Genomic DNA, 19,887 nt, shown 5'->3' with positions numbered 1-19,887 from the left:
TATAATACTGTAAAGTTCAGTACAGTATGTTGTTGTTAGTCGTGGCGATGAAATTCTCACGAAACAAAAACACAGCATTCGATTACAACAGCTGATTCATCTCTCTCTCTCTCTCTCTCTCTCTCTCTCTCTCTCTCTCTCTCTCTCTCTCTCTCTCTCTCTTCGTGTTATACAATACTTACATATAGATGAAGAAACTAAAATTAGTTTTCTTAGTGTATATTAAATACGAAACGAAAAAATTATGCCGAGTTTACATCCATTTCAATCGTTGCTAAAAATACGGCATCGATTTCATCAGCAAACCACTATTTTTTGGGAAACATCATTTTATTCTAGAAAATTGCTACTCTTTAAATAGTTAATTGCACATTAAGAAAGCGTGTACTTTTGTTTTTAAATTTCGGGTGTGTTTTAAAAAACGAGTATTGTCGACTTCTTTTTGTTTTACTTTTGGCTGTGATCAGATCAGCTGACGTCTAGCTGCCGCTCTTGAGAGCATACGAATACACTAACAAAGTATCGTTTATACCATTTCTTAACTTATTCAAACCGTCTATACAGTTGATATTACATAAGCACCAATGTGTTATAACCTATCAAATCTTTTTGTTTACTACATTTAAAACAACACACACACTCACACTCTCTCTCTCTCTCTCTCTCTGGGCTACTTTTCACTACCTCCCATTCCTTACCTCCCTCTATCTCTCTAACAAATGATATCTTTGTTGCTCCTCAAAGTTTCATTTATATTGAAAATCAATCATGATTCAATTTTCCTTACTTTCTCCAATTTTGCACCATCGGTCACATCGCGGTATTTTCGAAATTTCCAGAAAATGCGCGATATATGTATATACATGCGTTATGAAAAAAATCTGCGAAGTGGTGAATCCGCGATAGTCGAACCGCGAAGTAGCGAGGGATCACTGTATCCCCTTCCTGTTCTGTAAAGCATAAGTTGTTCCTATCTAGTAGTACTGTACAGTACCATAACCTAATACTAACTGATACAGTCCTGTAGTGTATAATATTACAACAATATATGTACAGTAATAATACTACAGTGCAGCTTAACATGGAGTTTTTATAAAACAAAGTTTTATGAATACTTACCTGGCAGTTATATATATATAGCTTAGTCTCTGACGTTCGGCAGAATTTTTTAAAAATCGCAGCAACCGCCTTGTGGTGATTGTGCGGTTAGGTGGTTAACAACCCTTACAGGGTGGTACTTGGAATCATTCCCGTTTTCTGTTCTTCAGATCATCTATGCCCGACCTGTCTCCTGAGGGGAGGTGGGTGGGCCTTAAAATATATATATAACTGCCAGATAAGTATTCATAAAACTTTGTTTTATCAAAAAAACTCCATTTTTAAGAATAGAACTTACCTGGAAGTTATATATAAATATATATATATATATATATATATATATATATATATATATATATATATATATATATATATATATATATATATATATATATATATATATATATATATATATATATATATATATATATATATATATATATATATATATATATATATATATATATATATATATATATATATATATATATATATATATGTGTGAGATATATATATATATATATATATATATATATATATATATATATATATTATATATATTATATATATATATATATATTATATATATATATATATATATATATATATATTATATATATATATATATATATATAGCCGATTCACACATTTGGAGGAGGGTGAAAGACAGTAAACATCGTTGGGGAAACAACAAAAAGTTGTAGGAGAAAAAACACCTTGATTCCTTACCTGCTTAGGTAGCTGACTTCAAAGGTTCCTGCCTCTTGAGTCGCTTTCCCTTAGGAGTGTCAGCCAGGAGTGGACCTGTCATGCTGAAAACAACTCAATCGAGTCTGTCAACGGGGCGAGACCAACAATTTGACTAGACTTCAGAACTACCTTCGACCCTTATATTAAAACCTGCAACCTTACTAAAACTAAGCACCTAACCTTGCAGAATAGATATAAACTATCTATCTAGACTGAGGGAACTGTACCACAAGTCGACGTCCTCAGACAACTATTAAAAACACCAACCCACACACAGGTATACAAAAACTAAGGTTGAGGAGAGGTAGTAACTCCTTTGCATAATACAGAAGCCGTAGCTACGTATGGGCCCAAGGTATATCTCTCATAATCCACTCTCACCTCTCTGAGGTAATGAGAGGCGAACACAGAGTTGCTTCTCCAGAATGTTGCATCCATAATTTGCCTAACTGACACGTTCTTATGATATGCCACCGAAGTAGCAATGGCTCTCACTTCGTGAGCCCGTACTTTTAAAAGGCCGAAGTGCTCTTCCTCACATAAGAGGTGAGCTTCCCTTATAGTCTCCCTCAGGAAAAAAGACAAAGCGTTCTTTGAAAGGGGTTTTTGCAGATCTTTCACTGAGCACCATAAGGAGCTAGATGAGCCTCTCACATTCTTAGTGTGAGACAAGTAAGCTTTAAGGGCTCTAACTGGACAGAGGAGCCTCTCCTGCTCTTGACCCACTAGATTAGTGAAGTTAGGGACCTCAAAAGTCCTCGGCCAGGGCTTTGAAGGGTTCTCGTTCTTGGCGAGGAAGTCCATCCTTAAAGCACAAACCGCTCCATTCTGATTGAAGCCCACTTGTTTTTCAATAGCATGAACCTCACTGACCCTTTTAGCTGTGGCTAGGGCCATCAGGAAGAGGGTTTTCTTCGTTACCTCTCTAAGAGAAGCTTGTGAGATGGGTTCGAACTTCTTGGTGCAAAGAAACTTCAGAACCACATCCAGGTTCCAAGAAGGGGGCTTTAGCTGAACCTGTTTAGTTGTCTCAAAAGACTTCATGAGGTCTTGCAAGTTCTTATTTTGAGACAAATCTAAGCCTCTATGCCTACAGACTGTCGAGAGCATACTTCTATACCCTTTGATCGTGGATACTGCCAGATTAGCATCCTGTCTGAGGTATAACAAAAAATCTGCAATTTGACTCAGAGGTAGTGGATGAGGAAACTTTGTGCTGCCTACACCAAGCTCTAAAAGTCTCCCACTTAGATTGGTAGACCCTCTGAGAAGAGACACTCCTCGCTCTGGCGATAGCTTTTGCAGCTTGAGCCGAAAATCCTCTCGCTCTGACAAGCTTCTCGATAATCTGAAGACAGTCAGTTTGAGAGCGAGGGGGTTTTGATGATACCTGTCGAAGTGGGGTTGTTTGAGAAGCTTTGGACTTGCAGGAAGGCTTCTTGGGAAGTCCATCAACATGTCTGACACTTCCGTGAACCATTCTCTCGATGGCCAGAATGGAGCTACTAGGATCATTCGTCCCGAATCGAGGCGAGCGAATTTCCTGACGACCAGATTGATAATCTTGAACGGGGGGAAAGGCATGTGTCCATCCCCGTCCAATCCATCAAAAAGGCGTCCACCGCTATTGCCTCCTTGTCCGGAACTAGGGAGCAATAGTTGGGGATCCTCCCGTTCTGGTTGGAGGCGAAAAGATCTACTGTATTATAGGTCTCCCCCACAGCTTCCAGAGACTCTGACAGACCTGCTGGTTGAGGGTCGATTCTGTGGGAAGAACTTGCCCTTTCCTGCTGAGCATGTCTGCCCTTACATTCCTCTCTCCCTGTACGAATCTTGTCAGCAGTTCTACCTTGTTCTCCTTCGACCATAGAAGGAGCTCCCTTGCTGTTTCGAAGAGACAGAGTGTGAGACCCCCTTACTTCCTGATGTACGCTAGAGCTGTGGTGTTGTTCGAGTTGACCTCCACAATCTTCCCTGACACTGAGTCTTTGAAGGCCTTTAGCCCTAACAGAATGGCCTTCAACTCCTTCCTGTTGATGTGCCATCCGAACAGACTTTTCCCAAGAGCCTGAGGCCTCCTTGCTTCCTAGTGTTGCTCCCCAACCTGACTTTGACGCATCTGAGAACAGCACTAGGTCTGGGTTCTTTTTGTACAGGGAGATCCCTTTCCCTAACAAAGCTGGATCCAGCCACCACATCAGATGATCCTTGACCTCTGCTGGAATAGGGAAGGAAAAGGAGTCTTCCTGTTCCACACCTTTGATAGGAAGTTTTGAAAAGGTCTTAGGTGGAGTCTCCCCAAAGAGACAAACTGTTCGAGTGAGGAGAGAGTTCCTAGTAAACTCATCCACTCCTCCGCTGAGCACTTCTATTTCTTCAGGAATCCTCGGTCCTTCTCAAGGCACTTGGTCTGCCTTTCCCGGGAGGGAGAAGCCCGAAAAGAACTGAATTCAGAACTATCCCCAAATAGAGAATAGTCTGATTCGGCTCGGTCTGAGATTTCTCCCTACTGATGACAAGACCCAGTTCTTGAACCATCATGAACGTCTTTTGTAGGTCCAGACATTTTTCTTTCGATCGTGAACGTATCAACCAATCGTCCACATAAAATGATACCCTTATCCCCTCCCTCTTGATGCAGCCAGCCTGCCACGTTTGCCATTATCCTGGTGAAGACTTGAGGAGCCGTGCTGAGACCAAAGCAAAGCGCCTTGAACTGGAAGCACCTGCCCTGGATCACAAATCTCAGGTACTTCCTCGAAGCCGGATGGATGGGGACGTGAAAATAAGCGTCCTGCAAATCGAGAGACACCATCCAGTCCCCTGGTCGTACTGCTGCAAGCACAGACTGAGTCGTCTCCATGGAGAACTTCGTCTTCTCCACGAAGACGTTCAGAGAGCTGACATCCAGGACGGGCCTCCATCCACCCGAGTTCTTGGGTACCAGAAACAGGTGATTGTAAAAGCCTGGGGAGGAAAGGTCCAGAACTGGTTCTATCGCTCCCTTGTCCAGCATCTGGTCGACCAGATCCAGAAGAGCCTTCCGTTTCTCCGCATCTGCGTACTGCGCTACTAAGGCTAGAGGTGTATCTGAAAGAGGAGGCTTCTTCAAAAGGGGGATCTTGTATCCTTCCTTGATGACTGAGAGGGACCAGATGTCCGCCCCTCTTCTCTTCAAAGACTGCCAAAAACGTGACAGTTTTGCCCCTATTGTTGTCTGGAGGACTTGCACTTCATTTCTTGGAGCGAGATCTAAACGAACCTCTGTTCGTCCTTGCTCCTGACCCCTGTCTTCTTCCTCTAAAGTCAGATCTCGAAGGAGCCCTGCCTCGAAAGGGCTGGTGGAATTTCCTCTCCTCCCTCTTCAGAGACGAAGGAGCAACTGTCAACCTTCCGAGCTGAGCGCGATAAAGAGGTCTTGGGTGGCCTTTTGCACAAGAGAAAGCATAATATCTCTGACAAGGGCCTCAGGAAAGAGATGTTGCGACAGGGGGGCGTAAAGGAGCTCAGACTTCTGCGCAACAGTCACAGATCTCGAAGCAAAGGAGCATAGCAGGGCCCTCCTCTTCAAGATTCCTGCTGAAAAAAGGGAAGCCAACTCATTAGCTCCATCCCTAAGAGCTTTATCCATACAAGACATGATACTCGTTAGGTCTTGTGTTCCTTCCATTTGCTCAGTCTTCCTGGCCAGAGTCCCTACAGACCAGTCCAAAAAGCTAAAAAACTCAAAAGCTCTAAAAATCCCTTTGACAAGGTGATCAAGTTCCGACATCGACCACATAACTTTGGCCGAGTTGAGTGCATGTCTTCTGGCAGAGTCCACAATGCCAGAAGTCACCCTGGGAGGAGGCAGGCACTCCCAGAACCAGAGGCTCCCCAGTCTCCTACCATACGCCAGCCTTCGAAGCAAGACGAGCTGGTGGAAAAGAGAAGGTGGTCTTAACCGCTTGTCTCCGTTCTTTCATCCAATCGTCTATTTTAGCGAGAGCCTTCGTAACAGAAATAGAGAGCTTCATCTTGATGAAGGCCGACTGTTTCTTGGCCTTCTTCCTGCTAAACTGAGATTGAGGAGAACGAGGAGCAGGAGGTTGAAACTCCTCCCCATACAGTTCAAGGAGGGAGCGAGAGAGAACCTTGTAGTCGCCAGCAGGTTTGTCTTTGTCTTCCGAGACATCGAGATCCTGTCCCACCTCTACTACAGCCTTCGTTCGGGAAGAAGGCTCACCTGAATCCGAAATAGGAAAATTGTAGGATTCGTCCTGTAGGAGAGGGCTGCAAGCAGCCTGACACCGAGAACCGCTTGCGTCCTGGCGCCGCGAGTCGGAAGCGTCCTGGCGCCGAGCGCTAGAAGAGTCCTTGAGGCGGTAGGAGGAGGCGTCCTTACGCCGAGAGCTGTCATCGTCCTGGCGGAGAGAAGCAGTATCGTGCTTAAGAAACAGGCTGGAATCGTCCTGGCGCCGAGAGAGAGAGGCGGAATCGTCCTGGCGCCGAGAGAGAGAGGCGGAATCGTCCTGGCGCCGAGAGAGAGAGGCGGAATCGTCCTGGCGTCAAGAGCGAGAGGCGGAAGAGTCCTGGCGTCGAGAGCGAGAGCTGTAACCGTCCTGGCGACGAGAAGAGGCATCGTCCTGGCATCGAGAGAGGCGGAATCGTCCTGGCGCCGGGCAGATGAGGAAACAGTGCAGTGTCGTGTCTTTGACGAAGCGCGCAAAGGTTCCTTAGGCGAGGAACTCCGTTCCCTCTTAGAAGCTGACTTCTTGACGGGTAACGAGTCGTCTTTACGTCTGTCAGACTGGGAGTGAGGGTGGCTAAAAGCTTGTACTAACGAGAAAAGCTGCTCCTGCTTAACTGACATGAATGACTTAGCAACTTCTGCTGGATCCTGCGGTTCGAAGGAGACGGCTGTCGAATAACACTGGTGGAAGGAGAAGGATCTTTTGCTGCTCTATCCCGGCTTTCGGCTCTTGATTTCGTCCTCTTCACAGGCACGGTATCCAAATCGTCCTCCGAAGGACAAGGTTCGTGGCTACTAGAACTGGGAGAGTGAGTACGAGACTGGTCCTCTCGGTTCCACCTCCTCTTCGTCGGTCTCGAAGCCTCACACTTCCATTTGCGTCTGGGAGAGGGATTCGGGGAAGAAACCATCACATCCGACACACCTTTACCGTGGCGGTCAAGAGCAGCCTGGGAATTTGCAACAGGACTGCCCGAGGCCATGGCTGACCGAGGGTACGTACCTCTCACCCCCTTTCGGTCGTCGACGTACCTTCTCCCTTGGTTGTGGGAGCTTGGTAGAGGTCTAGACCTAGGGTAATGACAGGTTCGGTCGGTCGCCACCTCCACTGCACTTTCACAAGCACTAACTTCACTCTCACTTGCCTTACCTTCAAAAGCCGCAAGTTGATCTTTAATGGCCTTCAACTCGGCAGCCATCCTGGCGTACCGAGGGTCATCCGCAGATACGGATCCTGTAGAAGGGGCAGGAGTTATTAACTCAGGGGAAGGGTCAACTTCCAAAGAGTAATTAATTAAAGGTTCAATAGATAAATCAAGACTAGGTTCGCTAGCAGACTTAGATTTAGATCTAGAAGCTCTCCTTACTCTATCAAGCTCTAATTTGCGCACATAGCGCTTCATAGCTAACCAATCCTTCTCATTCAAAACCTCACATTCTTTGCACCTATTATTCAGTGCACACTCAAAACCCCTGCAACCCAAACAAAGTGTGAGGGTCTACCGACACTTTCGGTAACCACACCTTGCATTCCTCATTCGCACACACGAAAATGAAGATTCTCACTCATATTAATAAAAAACAAAAATCACAGAATAAACACTATTGCCAAATCCCCAAATAAATGTACTTCACCAAAAAGAAGTACGGTACAGCGACACAGGGAAAGCGAAAAGAAAAACTCTAATGGCGGACCAACGGTGTTGTCGATCCAGCCGGCAGAGATGATCTGAAGAACAGAAAACGGGAATGATTCTAAGTACCACCCTCTAAGGGTTGTTAACCACCTAACTGCACAACCACCACAAGGCGGTTGCCACGATTTTTTTATAATTCTGCCGAACGTCAGAGACTAAGCTATATATATATATAACTGCCAGGTAAGTTCTATTCATAAAACGTACTGTTCAGTGTTTTCGTTCAGACGACTCATAGAATATGCCGCTCTGCGTTTTCTTGAAGCACGACGCAAATTCTTATTACATCCAATTGTATTCATAACACACAACGCTGGCCACTGTGTCTCTTTTATGGGATACTGAATATAGTAATGGTAAATACCTATATTCTGTAGACGTCCATGCCCTTTTAAAAGCCGATGCCAAGGCGAACTTTCCTAAAGGAGATCGCCTTTGATTTGTGTGCTCCCCAAGTGCGACATCAATACGACACGTCCGTTGGCAAATTTTCTAAGTTGCGCTGTCAACTAATGCTCGACACTTTCAAGCTCAAACTTTACCCCGGACGTAACATTCCCAGTGGCCACTAGCTGCCGAAAAGGGTTAGATGCCAAAGCTGCCAATCCAATGACGATCACAAGATGAACACAGCCTGTTTGAAGTGTCACAAACCTGTGTGTCTGCAGCACCAAACTGTGTTGTGTCCACTGTGTGTTTGATGGTTGTTCTAGGTAACCAAAATAAATATTTGTATTTTCTACCATTCAATAATTCATAAAAATGCATATCCACTGTTTCCTATTTCTGTAAGTTTGTACCTTTATGTTAACAATTATGATTATTATTTTATTTTTTTAATTGCAAAATAATCTAACAACTTCATTCTAGCTACCATAATATCTTTATGCAAATCCCCGAACAACTATGTAAGTAAATAACTCGCTAATATTGACATATCTTTCTCCATTTCAGTTAACAGATTTGGCCTTATGAGGTGATGTGGTTTGCGGCCATCTTGAGAGCATATCCGACAGGTAAGCTGGCATAGCTCTATGTATTCCTGTTTTTTTTTTTTATATAAAATTTCTAATATTTTCATGCATAGATACCATGCTCAGCAATGGATATAAAGATTTTTCTTCAAAATTTTCATAATCGAACTCAGCTAAAAAGAAAAAAGAAAAATTTGCCCCCTTTAAATAACACTAAATATCCAAGTGCAAATTTTTCTACACATTTTTGATGTACGATAATAATGCAATATCCTGTAAAAAAAAAAAATTCAGCCACTAACTAAATGTTTATTAAAAAAAAAAAAAAAAAAGAGAGAGAGATGCCTTTTTGCCCCCCAAAAAAAACACATACTTTTTCCTAATTTCAGGAAACTTTCTCCCCCTCGACCTCAGCAAATGGAGATCAATTATTGTAGAATAAATGCTCAGAATAGTTTTACTTTATTTTCACATTTAAATTTTAGGTGAATATTTTTGTCATCATTTTTCAAATTTTTTAATTTATTTGTAATAAATATTTATTTTGAACCTAGCTTTTATTTATTTTTTTAAAGATTAGAATATTCTTTGAAATTTTTTTTAATATTAAAAGGTTGTGAATTGGCTTAAAAATTTATTTTTTATGAATTTTTTTTGTACAGTTGGTCGAGGTCAATCCATCGACACCTATGCAAGTTGGTGAAATAATGATACGTATCTAGGGTTGATGGGTGAGAGATTGAACGTCTTCACTCCCTAGCCGAAATAAAAAGTGGCATACCCTCATCAGGGTGAACGTGAGCGGGGGGGGGGGGGGGGGGGGGGGGGGGCAGTCTACTCCCTGCTCCACTAGCGGTGGGTAGTTACACATTGCTTAAAAATCTTACAGCTAGTTTCAGCTGTCGCCTAAATATATTTACACTGTATTGCGCGAAACAGTTTGTATATAATCCCGGAACAAACTTCTTTTTGATTGAGGGCTTATTTTTCCCAAGTCCAAAATCTATCAATTTTTATTAAAAAGAAACAAAAAGTCCAAACCCCATAAAAATCATTAGAAAAATATAGGCCTATTTAAACTACAGAAACAAAGCACTATCATGTGAACATGTCAGTGTTATTTAAATACAGTTTCCTGAGAAGGACTGTTTGGCATTATGATAAATTTGTAAAGAAATTAAGATATGTGCTAACCTAAGGTACACACACCTAACCTCACTTAGATAGCCATGTCCTTACTGGGGGTGGCTAAGCTACCTTTACCTTTCATTAACACTGAAAAACTAGAGTATTTACATTACAAGAGCACCAAATTATAGTTCTCTGGGATAATAAGTATGGAGTCCTCAAATTTGTCTAAACAATCTAATCTTTTTATCAATTAGTAAAGTTTATGTAAATGAACTGGTAAACAATATTAATGACACAACCAATCAATAAGTCTTCACATTGGAAAGGCATTGTACTGTCTAAAAAAGACAAATATCTGAACCCTGAATTCGAAATGAAGAATAGGAATTGGACATGAGGGATCACTTGATAAGACAACATTACAAGGCATTGGCCCTTTGGGAAAAAAAAAATTGGAAGTTACTTGTGGACCGAGTCTAAACATTGATGTTGGACTCGATTACTATGGAGATACATACTGTAATGCACTCCAAGCAAAAACAGTTGTTTTACCAAGAAAATTTGCATGACTTTGTAAATAAAAATAACTAAACAGTCATATTCACAAAGAAAAACAGTATACAGCTTTTACCAAAAATTGTTTGAGAATTTGATAGGCTATTCTAAATGATAAAAAAAAAAAAAAAAAAACTGTGGCTATACCATGAATTTTGAGTTTTCTCCAAAAATAGATGTGACTTTCCAAGTCTTACAAATGCCGTATTAAAGGCAAACATGCTACCATATAAAATCCTGTTTAAAAACACACTAATATTTTTTTTATGCAATTATGATTGACAGTAGAAAAACTGTTTTTATTAACTCTGCAAGCAAAACTGCTTTCAATCAAAGAAAGGATAAAAATTCTAAACATTTTGTATCCATAAAACTAAAACATCTTTTACAATTACACATACTGGATTAGAATACCCTTTTTGACTAAATCCAACACAAAATATGACGCATTTTCAATTGAAGTCTACTTGTCTGAGGCACTTTTGGTTATTACACCCACCCAATGATTATTATTGCTACACAATAACAGTACATATTGTTATGTAGCCGTGAGACCTTCTACCGGAGGGTACTCCCAGGGTGGCGCCTGGGGGGGAGGTTAGAGGGGACTAGTCCCTGCTGGCTAATGGTCGCCCGAGGAGATCGATGTAAATCGTCTCAGTGGAGACCTAAAACCTGCAACTTTTTTAACTTTTTATATATCCCATCTTCATTACTTGAAAGATATATGCCATGTAAAATATGAACCGACAACATTTAGGAGTATTTATACTAAACTCAAACCAACCAAGTAGCCTATACTTAACATTATTCCAGTGCATTAGACTGTTCTCAATACAACAGTATCATATTAAACTTATCCAAAAGATTACAGACTGCATTTGATTAGAACTTACATTAAAGGTATCTGGTTACACAGGCATTGAAATGATCAATTCTGATTTCTCAAAGTTGCAATATGAGGTGTTCAGTAGTTAGTTGAAAGGTAACTTTTAGATTTAGATTTAAATGTGTTGTAATATTTAAATACCAACCTACAGTCTGTTAAACAACATTTTTTAATATTAAAGTTGTATCCAAACAAGCCACTTGCGGTTTGAGTTTGGTAAAGAAACTAAACAGTTGAGAGAAATGACTTTTAAATCAGTAATACACAACCTAAAAGAAAGGCAGTAAATAAACCTTTGCAAATAATCTTACTGGTCTATCAACATGCACTTACCTCCAAAAGCAAGTGTATAAATAGGCAGGCCATTTCTTGCCTTTTTGATTCGGTAATAATAAATCACTGTACTACACATTATAATAAAAACTAATAAACCAAGTTTTAGCAATGTAAGCTTTCTGCCCTTAGTCTACCTTGTTAGTTGTCCAAATCTAACACAAATTAGTGTTCTCGTTTACACCGTACTGTCACTTTACAACTTTAATAGTAGCCAATCCTACAGACGACCTAATCAACTCATGAAAACGATGTTTTACTGCTTTTGCGTAACTGGAGCCTTTGTAGGGTGACGGCCAGATCCGTTTTCATTCATAGAAAAGGGGAATATTATAAAGTGGGGTGGACTATGGCCGTCGTTCTAAAATCGAGTTCGTAGAAAACAGGAATATTCTGAACTGTAGCCCGTCGTGCTAAAATCGATTTTGGGGGGGAGAAGCTAACTAAAAAAAACCCACCTAACATATGCTAAAAGCCGTATCCTTACCCAGGGAGGCTTCGCCCCCCCCCCCCCTTACACAACAGTTTCCTAACCTACGAGTACGACGGGAGAAGCCAACTTGAAAAACCCACCTAAAATTCGTGTCCTTACCCAGGGGGCCTGCCCACCCCCCCACCCCCCCCCCCCCGGACCACCCCTTACACAACAATATAGAGCGTTTAAGCACATATTTAAGATCTGTAGACCATTTCCAAACGTTTTTATTCTATACAAGATAAGTCGGAGCGATAATAAGCAAATTAGGACACTTGGCCGTAGCGCTACAAACTACCAGCGTAACCTAACAGTAGGCCTACAATTCATTCTTGGACCTAGATTACAGGATACTTTTGTATAAAAATAAAATCTTTGATAAGCTAAGCTCAGATATGTGTAGGGATTAAAGACTTGGTTAGAAATGTATCGAATCTTACAAATACTTCCAATAAACACTTCCCCATAGGATAACCTGCCATATTAATAAGATAAACATACAATTCTAGATGAACAATAAAACTACTTAACCAGCTCTATACTACAGTAACATTCTTTCTCCTCAAGGTCTAATCCTACCATTAATAGAGTAATGTATACTTTATTCAGTGAACAATCAATCTGCTTCATCAGGAAAGAAAGACCACTTTCAACAGTAGGCTTCTACACCAAGTGAGGGTATTAGAGGTAAGCTAAATTTACAAGCTAATCCAATACAGCTTGATTGGTCTAGGCTGTCAATAACACTATCAAATAATAGTGTACCAAACTGACCTAGGGACTACGGTACAGATAGTGGAAGCAATAGGCAAAAAAAAAAAAAAAAAAAAGGTGAAAAATGTAAACTGGACAGGGTGAGATGAACTGCCTTGAGAGAAAATTGTACAAGTAGACAGAGTAGACACACACACAGACATATAACATGGACGGACGGACGGACTGTCCATCAGCTGTTTTCACCCCTACTCCTCTACCATCCCCCAACTCTTGAAGATATGGCCAAAAGCCACGCCCAGTAGTATACGACCAAAAAGATCAGACGTAACATAAGACAGTGAAACGATGTACAATAGAAAAGATACAAAGTGATGGAGAGAAATGTAAAGAGAAATATGGAAACTAAGAGGTGAGGTTGAAACGCGTAGCTGAAGGGGATCCTGTGGCAGGCAGGCAGGCTACTACCTACCACCCCGCCATCGCAAGCTAGTATCCCTTTACTTACTGCTTATTTTCATGCCAGGGAAGGACACAGAAGGGGGCCCTTTGTTCCCTTCAGCAAAGCTCGTCGTCCTGGGTCGTCCACTCATGGTCGAAAAGGTTCAAATAAAGAGGAAATAGGCGAAAATCCCGTCTCATTTCACGCGCACGGAGAGATCACGAGCCCAGGCAGGAGGTCCATGTTTCCTGCTGCTATGCCACTAACACTTCCATTTCACTCTACTTTTCACTATAATGTACACACTATGAGGAGGCCATTAGCCCCACAAACAGCCACAGAGGGCCTAGACATTAGTGGAATTTCGTCAAGATTTCTTCTATGTTGCACTCGGGTTATTCACAGCCTGACTGCTGAGATGCGTTCCATTATTGATCCTTCACATCCTCGACCCAGCAGACACCTCGCTCTATTTCTAATTTTCTCCAAATTTACAAAAAAGAATCAATTTTAACTGTTTTTTTCTCCTTTCTTTCAACGTTATGAAATTTAATAACAAACTATCTTTTAGCAAACGACCCCTTCAAGCCACATAATATTCGGACGTCCAGACATATCGAAAGTTTTTTCAAAGCCCTGCAAGATACACTTGTCATTATTGGAACCGAGGCCTGCCATTGACCGAGATGGTGACATTCTCGGCCAATGAAAACGCGGTTTGAGAGACTCTCATAACCAATAGTAATTGTGAATTCTGTCACACTGGCACTGTTAGAGACTGTTGCCATTTTCACCGGGTTGCTACACTTACATGTAATATTCAAATATCTATGGTTAGTTATTTCACTGTTGAGTCCAATGATAAAATAATACAGAAAGAATAGGACTATAATAAAGGTATGATATATTAGCAAAAAAAATCTATACTCCAGAATATCTACTAAAAAAGGGCCCTTTTCTATGACGTCATTGACAACTGAGAATCGATGAGCGCACACATTTAATGAATGAACGTACACTTCTACGACCCATTCCACCTGACATCTTTGGAATGCCAATCATTTTCCTTAAAATAAACCCCACCTGCCGAAGTAAAGTAAAATCTTCCTAAACACGCGGAATTGGAAATTCGTAACGCAGAATTATTAAAAAAAAACAACTACAAATTAAAGTTTCCGTTGCCCCTCATCTCGAGAGTACTTTGGTTATAAATGTAACATTGCTCTTTGATGACATCATAACTCGAGAATGTAGTAACTATATAAGCAGTTAACCGCGAACAAGGATATGATAATTTGTTAAATAAATTTGACTCGATGTCATTTCTGATGAAAGATTATATTCGAGTAGGCCTTTTATCGAAGGAACTGCAACTTATTAAGGAATCTCGTAAGTAAAGAAAAAACAAAATGTATAAACCAAGTGTGTTTTTATATAATGGTGTATAACAACTGTATCCATAGAAACTGATGGTTAAGAAAATGGTAGCGAATGTTCTGTAATTTTCAAAGTATAAGGGCAAAGAATCGAGCCTTTGTTTCAAAAGTACTAGAATTCGTACTTCTTGAACTGATCAATCACTTAGAAGTGATAGATTGCCAGACAACCAACCTGCTTACAGAAAACTATATTCTACGGAGACAACCATCTGTTTGGTTGTAAATGATATGCCGGAAGTGATGGATGAAAATAAATGTGGCATTTTAATAGTACTCGATGTTAGTGCTGCTTTTGATCAGAGCTGCAACTAAGGTTACTGGCGCCAAGGCAAGTACAAAAGATGGCGCCCTTTGTTAAGGATTCTGGATGTGTAGGCTTATCACAATGATTCAGTTGACATCACGAAGAAAAAGCTATTATTATTATTATTATTATTATTATTATTATTATTACTTGATAGGCTGCAACCCTAGTTGAAAAAGCAGGATGCTATAAACCCGGGGGCCCCAACAGGGAAAATAGCCTAGTGAGGAAAGGAAACAGGAAAAATAAAACATTTTAAGAAAAGTAACAACATTAAAATAAATATTTTCTATATAAACTATTAAAACTTTAACAAAACAAGTGGAAGAGAAATAAGACAGAATAGTCTGCCCGACAGTGGAAGACCATAGTACAGAGGCTATGGCACTACCCGAAACTAAAGAACTATGGTTTGATTTTGGAGTGTCCTTCTCCTAGAAGAGCTGCTTACCATAGCTAAAGAGTCTCTTCTACCCTTACCAAGAAGAAAGTGGCCACTGGACAATTTCACTGCAGTAGTTAACCCCTTGATAGAAGAATTGTTTGGTAATCTCAGTGTTGTCAGGTGTATGAGGTCAGAGGAGAATATGTAAAGAATAGGCCAGACTATTCGGTGCATGTGTAGGCAAAGGAAAATAAACCGTAACAAGAGAGAAGGGTCCAACGTAGCACTGTCTGGCCAGTCAATGGACCCAATAACTCTCTAGCGGTATATCTCAACGGGAGGCTGGTGCCCTGGCCAACCTACTACCTACGAAGGTATATACCTAGAAGGTATATTGAGTTTACTAATACAACGTAACATTATTTATTACCAGAAGGCACAATCTTGGAGTTTAGGGTTACCAATATCATTGAGGATGATACAAATGTTTTACCACAGAATTTCTGCGCGCGCACATACACACACACACACACACACACACACACACACACAAATGTGTATTTGGAAATAATACACTAAAAGTATTACATAATCCTGAAGTTTTTAACTGAAAAATTGCAGAAATTATTGATGAAAACAGACTTAGATCAAATTTCTAAATGCACTCAAGCTCCACAGTGATGCAAATTCGTTAGTTAAAGTCATGGAGTTTAAAGATGCTAATATTGTTGAGGGAGATACAAGCATTTTACCAACCCTATTCTGCTCAAAAATAAATAAATGAAATAAGGGTTTATTATTTGTGACAAACAATAAAACAAAACAATACATAATTCTGAAGTCCAGAACTAAAGAAATTGAGTAAATTGCCATTGATAACATCAGGTTCAGAGTGAATGTTTAAATGTACTCAAACCATACAGCGCTGCAATCTTGTAAGTTTGAGTAATTGTTTGACTGGTCATCCTCTAATAGGTATTACCAATCAAATAACTTTCATTAAAACTGAATAAAACAATTAAAATTAATTTGTCAGCTTCTGAAATTACTTAGATGTAACATTTAGAATGCAACTTTGATTGCAAAAGATTAGAAAAAATAAAAGTTGGGGGCAATTATATATGGAATCTGCAAGCCTTTGCTGAAGGAAAATTATCAATAACATAATTGAAGTTAATGAGTTCTACCTCTATACACTCAATTCTATGAAATGATGGAGCGTTAAGTCTATCCTGTCCCGCTGAGGCTCTGATATCATCTATAATCAATTTCAGTTTACTGGACGAATGTTCACAGCTTGCCATTGAAACTGCTACAGTGAGCATAAGTTGGGGATAACATTTTCATCATTATATTGTACAATGAATTGGATGAGCTTCTCTGGGGGGGGGGGGGATCTGAATATCCGTTTTATTTTTCAGGAGCATTCTGTTCATTACTAGTCCATTTGTTACCATCGAGATAGCTACTGTAGAATTCGTTAACATGTAAACAGTTTTCCTTCATTCTCTCGTCATCCAGGAGTCCCATTACAGAATGCTTCTCTGTTTTTAATAAAGTAGTTTGCAAGTGCCTTTAAGTCTTTGGTAGCATTGTGGAAGTTTATTTGAATAGGTCTTCTTTTTATAATATAGAATTCCAAAAGAAAAGTAATGCAAGGGGAGGAAACATAAGAACCCGGTGCAACAGCTGACTGGCTTCACTTCTTGTAACGACATTTTCTTTCAGATCAGTAGACATTTCATCCGGTAGAATAACCAAGTCATCAAGGTGGTGACAAATTGGTTTAATTGCTTCTACTCTTGCACATCGGGGTTTAGATTAAGATTTTAGTGTGATTGGCATAGATTTCCTTGGCTTGTCCTTTCGCATTGTTGAGCGTGTTAAGAAATTGTAAATTGCATCTAAAGAGGGTTACTGTAACTGATTCTTCACTGGCTGCATGAATAACAGCTAGAATGATTGAGCGGTTGTCACATGCGGCTTTTCTTTTGAATGATCCTCTGCTGCACACCAGAATTGTGTCCTGGCCTGACTGTAATCACTCTACCGAGAAAATGAGTGATTCGTTGGGTCAACAGACACCCATCCTTCAAAATTAAAATTCCTCATTACTATGTTTAAGGATCATCTCTCTCTCTCTCTCTCTCTCTCTCTCTCTCTCTCTCTCTCTCTCTCTCTCTCTCTCTCTCTCTCTCTCTCTCTCTTCTGTTATTTCAATATGCTAATATTTTCTATTTTCGCACAGAATGTCACGTGTGAAAATCCAAATACTAGAAACTTTTTGTTATATAATCTCTCTCTCTCTCTCTCTCTCTCTCTCTCTCTCTCTCTCTCTCTCTCTCTCTCTCTCTCTCTCTCTCTCTCTCGTTTCTGTTATTTCGGTATGCTAATATTTTCTACTGTTACACATAATGGTACGCTATATATATATATATATATATATATATATATATATATATATATATATATATATATATATATATATATATATATATATATATATATATATATATATATATATGCAGAAGAACCACAGGGAAAATGAAAATACGAAATATACGATTAAGTCCTGACTAGTTTCGTGATACTTCTTCAGAGGACTGATTTATTGAGAGAGGTTTCTTTACATTTTATAGGGAAAGTAAACGTATGAACATACATATAAAGGCTTACAGAACAATGACACTCCCATACCAGCTACCTGGGCTGAGGTCAGGTGTTTACTGGGCAGAGATCCAACCTCATTAGACACCTGCCAAAAAGGGTCATTTCTGGTGACCGGTAAATTCTTGTTTTTGACTTTCAATACAGTTTATTTATATGAATAACGGTAGCCTTATCTATATAAATACATAAGCAAAACTATATGTATATGTAAAACACATCTACAGTATATATAAATATATAAAAAGACATATACATATGTATACACAGACAGGCATTCATACACAAACATGCATAATCTATATATAGACATATACATACGTGTACAAATACTAGTATACATATACAGACACATACATAGACTTACATACAAATGTTTGTTTACACATGATTAACATGTATGTATATATATATATATATATATATATATATATATATATATATACATACACATATATACATATACATACATACATACATGTACATATATACATATATGCACATACATTTATACATTTTTAAGACAAAACCCAGCTTGAATGAGGGCTTACCTGTTCAGTTACCGGTGACCCATTGATCCGTTTGGTCTGTGGGTTGCTGGTCTGGATGGGTGGTCATCATTTCCTGCGGGTGACTAGGTATATTAGTTATTGAGTATTTTATATAGTTATATAGTTGTGTGTAATAAGTCTTTTTTAAGGTTTTACAGTATGTTCCTTGATTGGTTGATTTTAAAGCTAGTTGATCAATTCATGAAAGTGTATCTTCCTAACTATGTACTTAGGATGATTTTATTAATTTTATTAATTTTACTTATGATAATTGCAGATAGGCTGAAGATGACATAAGTTATGTCGAAAGCTCCCGAATAAAGAAGATGATAGCAGCATTGACTATTTTATTCCTACTTAAATTGCGATTCCCAAGAGGAACCCATCTATCAACTATACATATACACATATATACATACATGCACACATACATATATACATATACATATACATGCATACACATACATATACACATACATATATATATACATATATACATAACATATACATACATACACATACATACATATATACACATACATATATATATATATATATATATATATATATATATATATATATATATATATATATATATATATATATATATATATATATATATGCACATACAACATTATTGCCGTAAACATATAATCACGTATATATCAATACTTATATCTAGCATATCACTATATAGTGCCACTGTACTTATGCATACTATATAAAATAATTGTACCCTTTAATGAATGGTAGCTTTGGTCTAAATACTAGTTTCACAGCGACGTTAATTATTCACAATACATTCAGTTCTACATCAAGTGGTTAAAGTTTTTTTATATAGCTTACACATCTCTTTACATATAAAGACGTCGAGTTTATACATTCCATGTCCAATATTCAAGTTGTTTTCAAAGGTTTCTTTTATGAAACTGGACTCTATGATGTTTCTTTCCACTAAGTTATTTGAATGAACCAATTTTTTTTGCACGTGACCAATTAATAGTGTGATTTTTATCTCTAACGTGAACAAAGAGTGCATTATTATCTTGAGCATACCTGACACTTTTCTTATGTTGTTCAATTCTCTTTTCTAGGGCTTTACCAGTTTGACCAATATAGAATTTTTCACAAGCATTGCATGGAATACGATATACACATCCCTTGGTAATGTCAAGAGAATTCTTTATTAAGGCTGTTTTTATTGTATTGTTACTCCTAAATGCTACATTTACATTGAAATTTTTTAACAGTT

The 19,887-nt window shown here is 39.1% G+C and overlaps 1 protein-coding gene across 2 annotated transcripts in view; it reads right to left on the bottom strand.

Annotated features, from left to right (window-relative positions):
* The window catches only part of sgg (shaggy), a 506,255-nt gene extending 492,333 nt beyond the window's left edge, over positions 1–13,922 (bottom strand). Inside the window, exon 1 of one of the 2 annotated variants that reach the window (XM_068357288.1) lies at positions 13,356–13,922. In XM_068357288.1, coding sequence (XP_068213389.1) covers positions 13,356–13,440 — 85 coding nt within the window. In that variant the 5' untranslated portion in view covers positions 13,441–13,922. The remainder of the gene's footprint in view (positions 1–13,355) is intronic. The other variant, XM_068357297.1, reaches the window with a different exon arrangement.
* Between the last annotated feature and the right edge of the window lie 5,965 nt (positions 13,923–19,887).

This window comes from Palaemon carinicauda, chromosome 2 (assembly GCF_036898095.1).
Source record: "Palaemon carinicauda isolate YSFRI2023 chromosome 2, ASM3689809v2, whole genome shotgun sequence".
Classification (NCBI taxonomy): Eukaryota; Metazoa; Arthropoda; class Malacostraca; order Decapoda; family Palaemonidae; genus Palaemon; species Palaemon carinicauda.
This window is presented reverse-complemented; position numbering and strand designations above follow the sequence as displayed.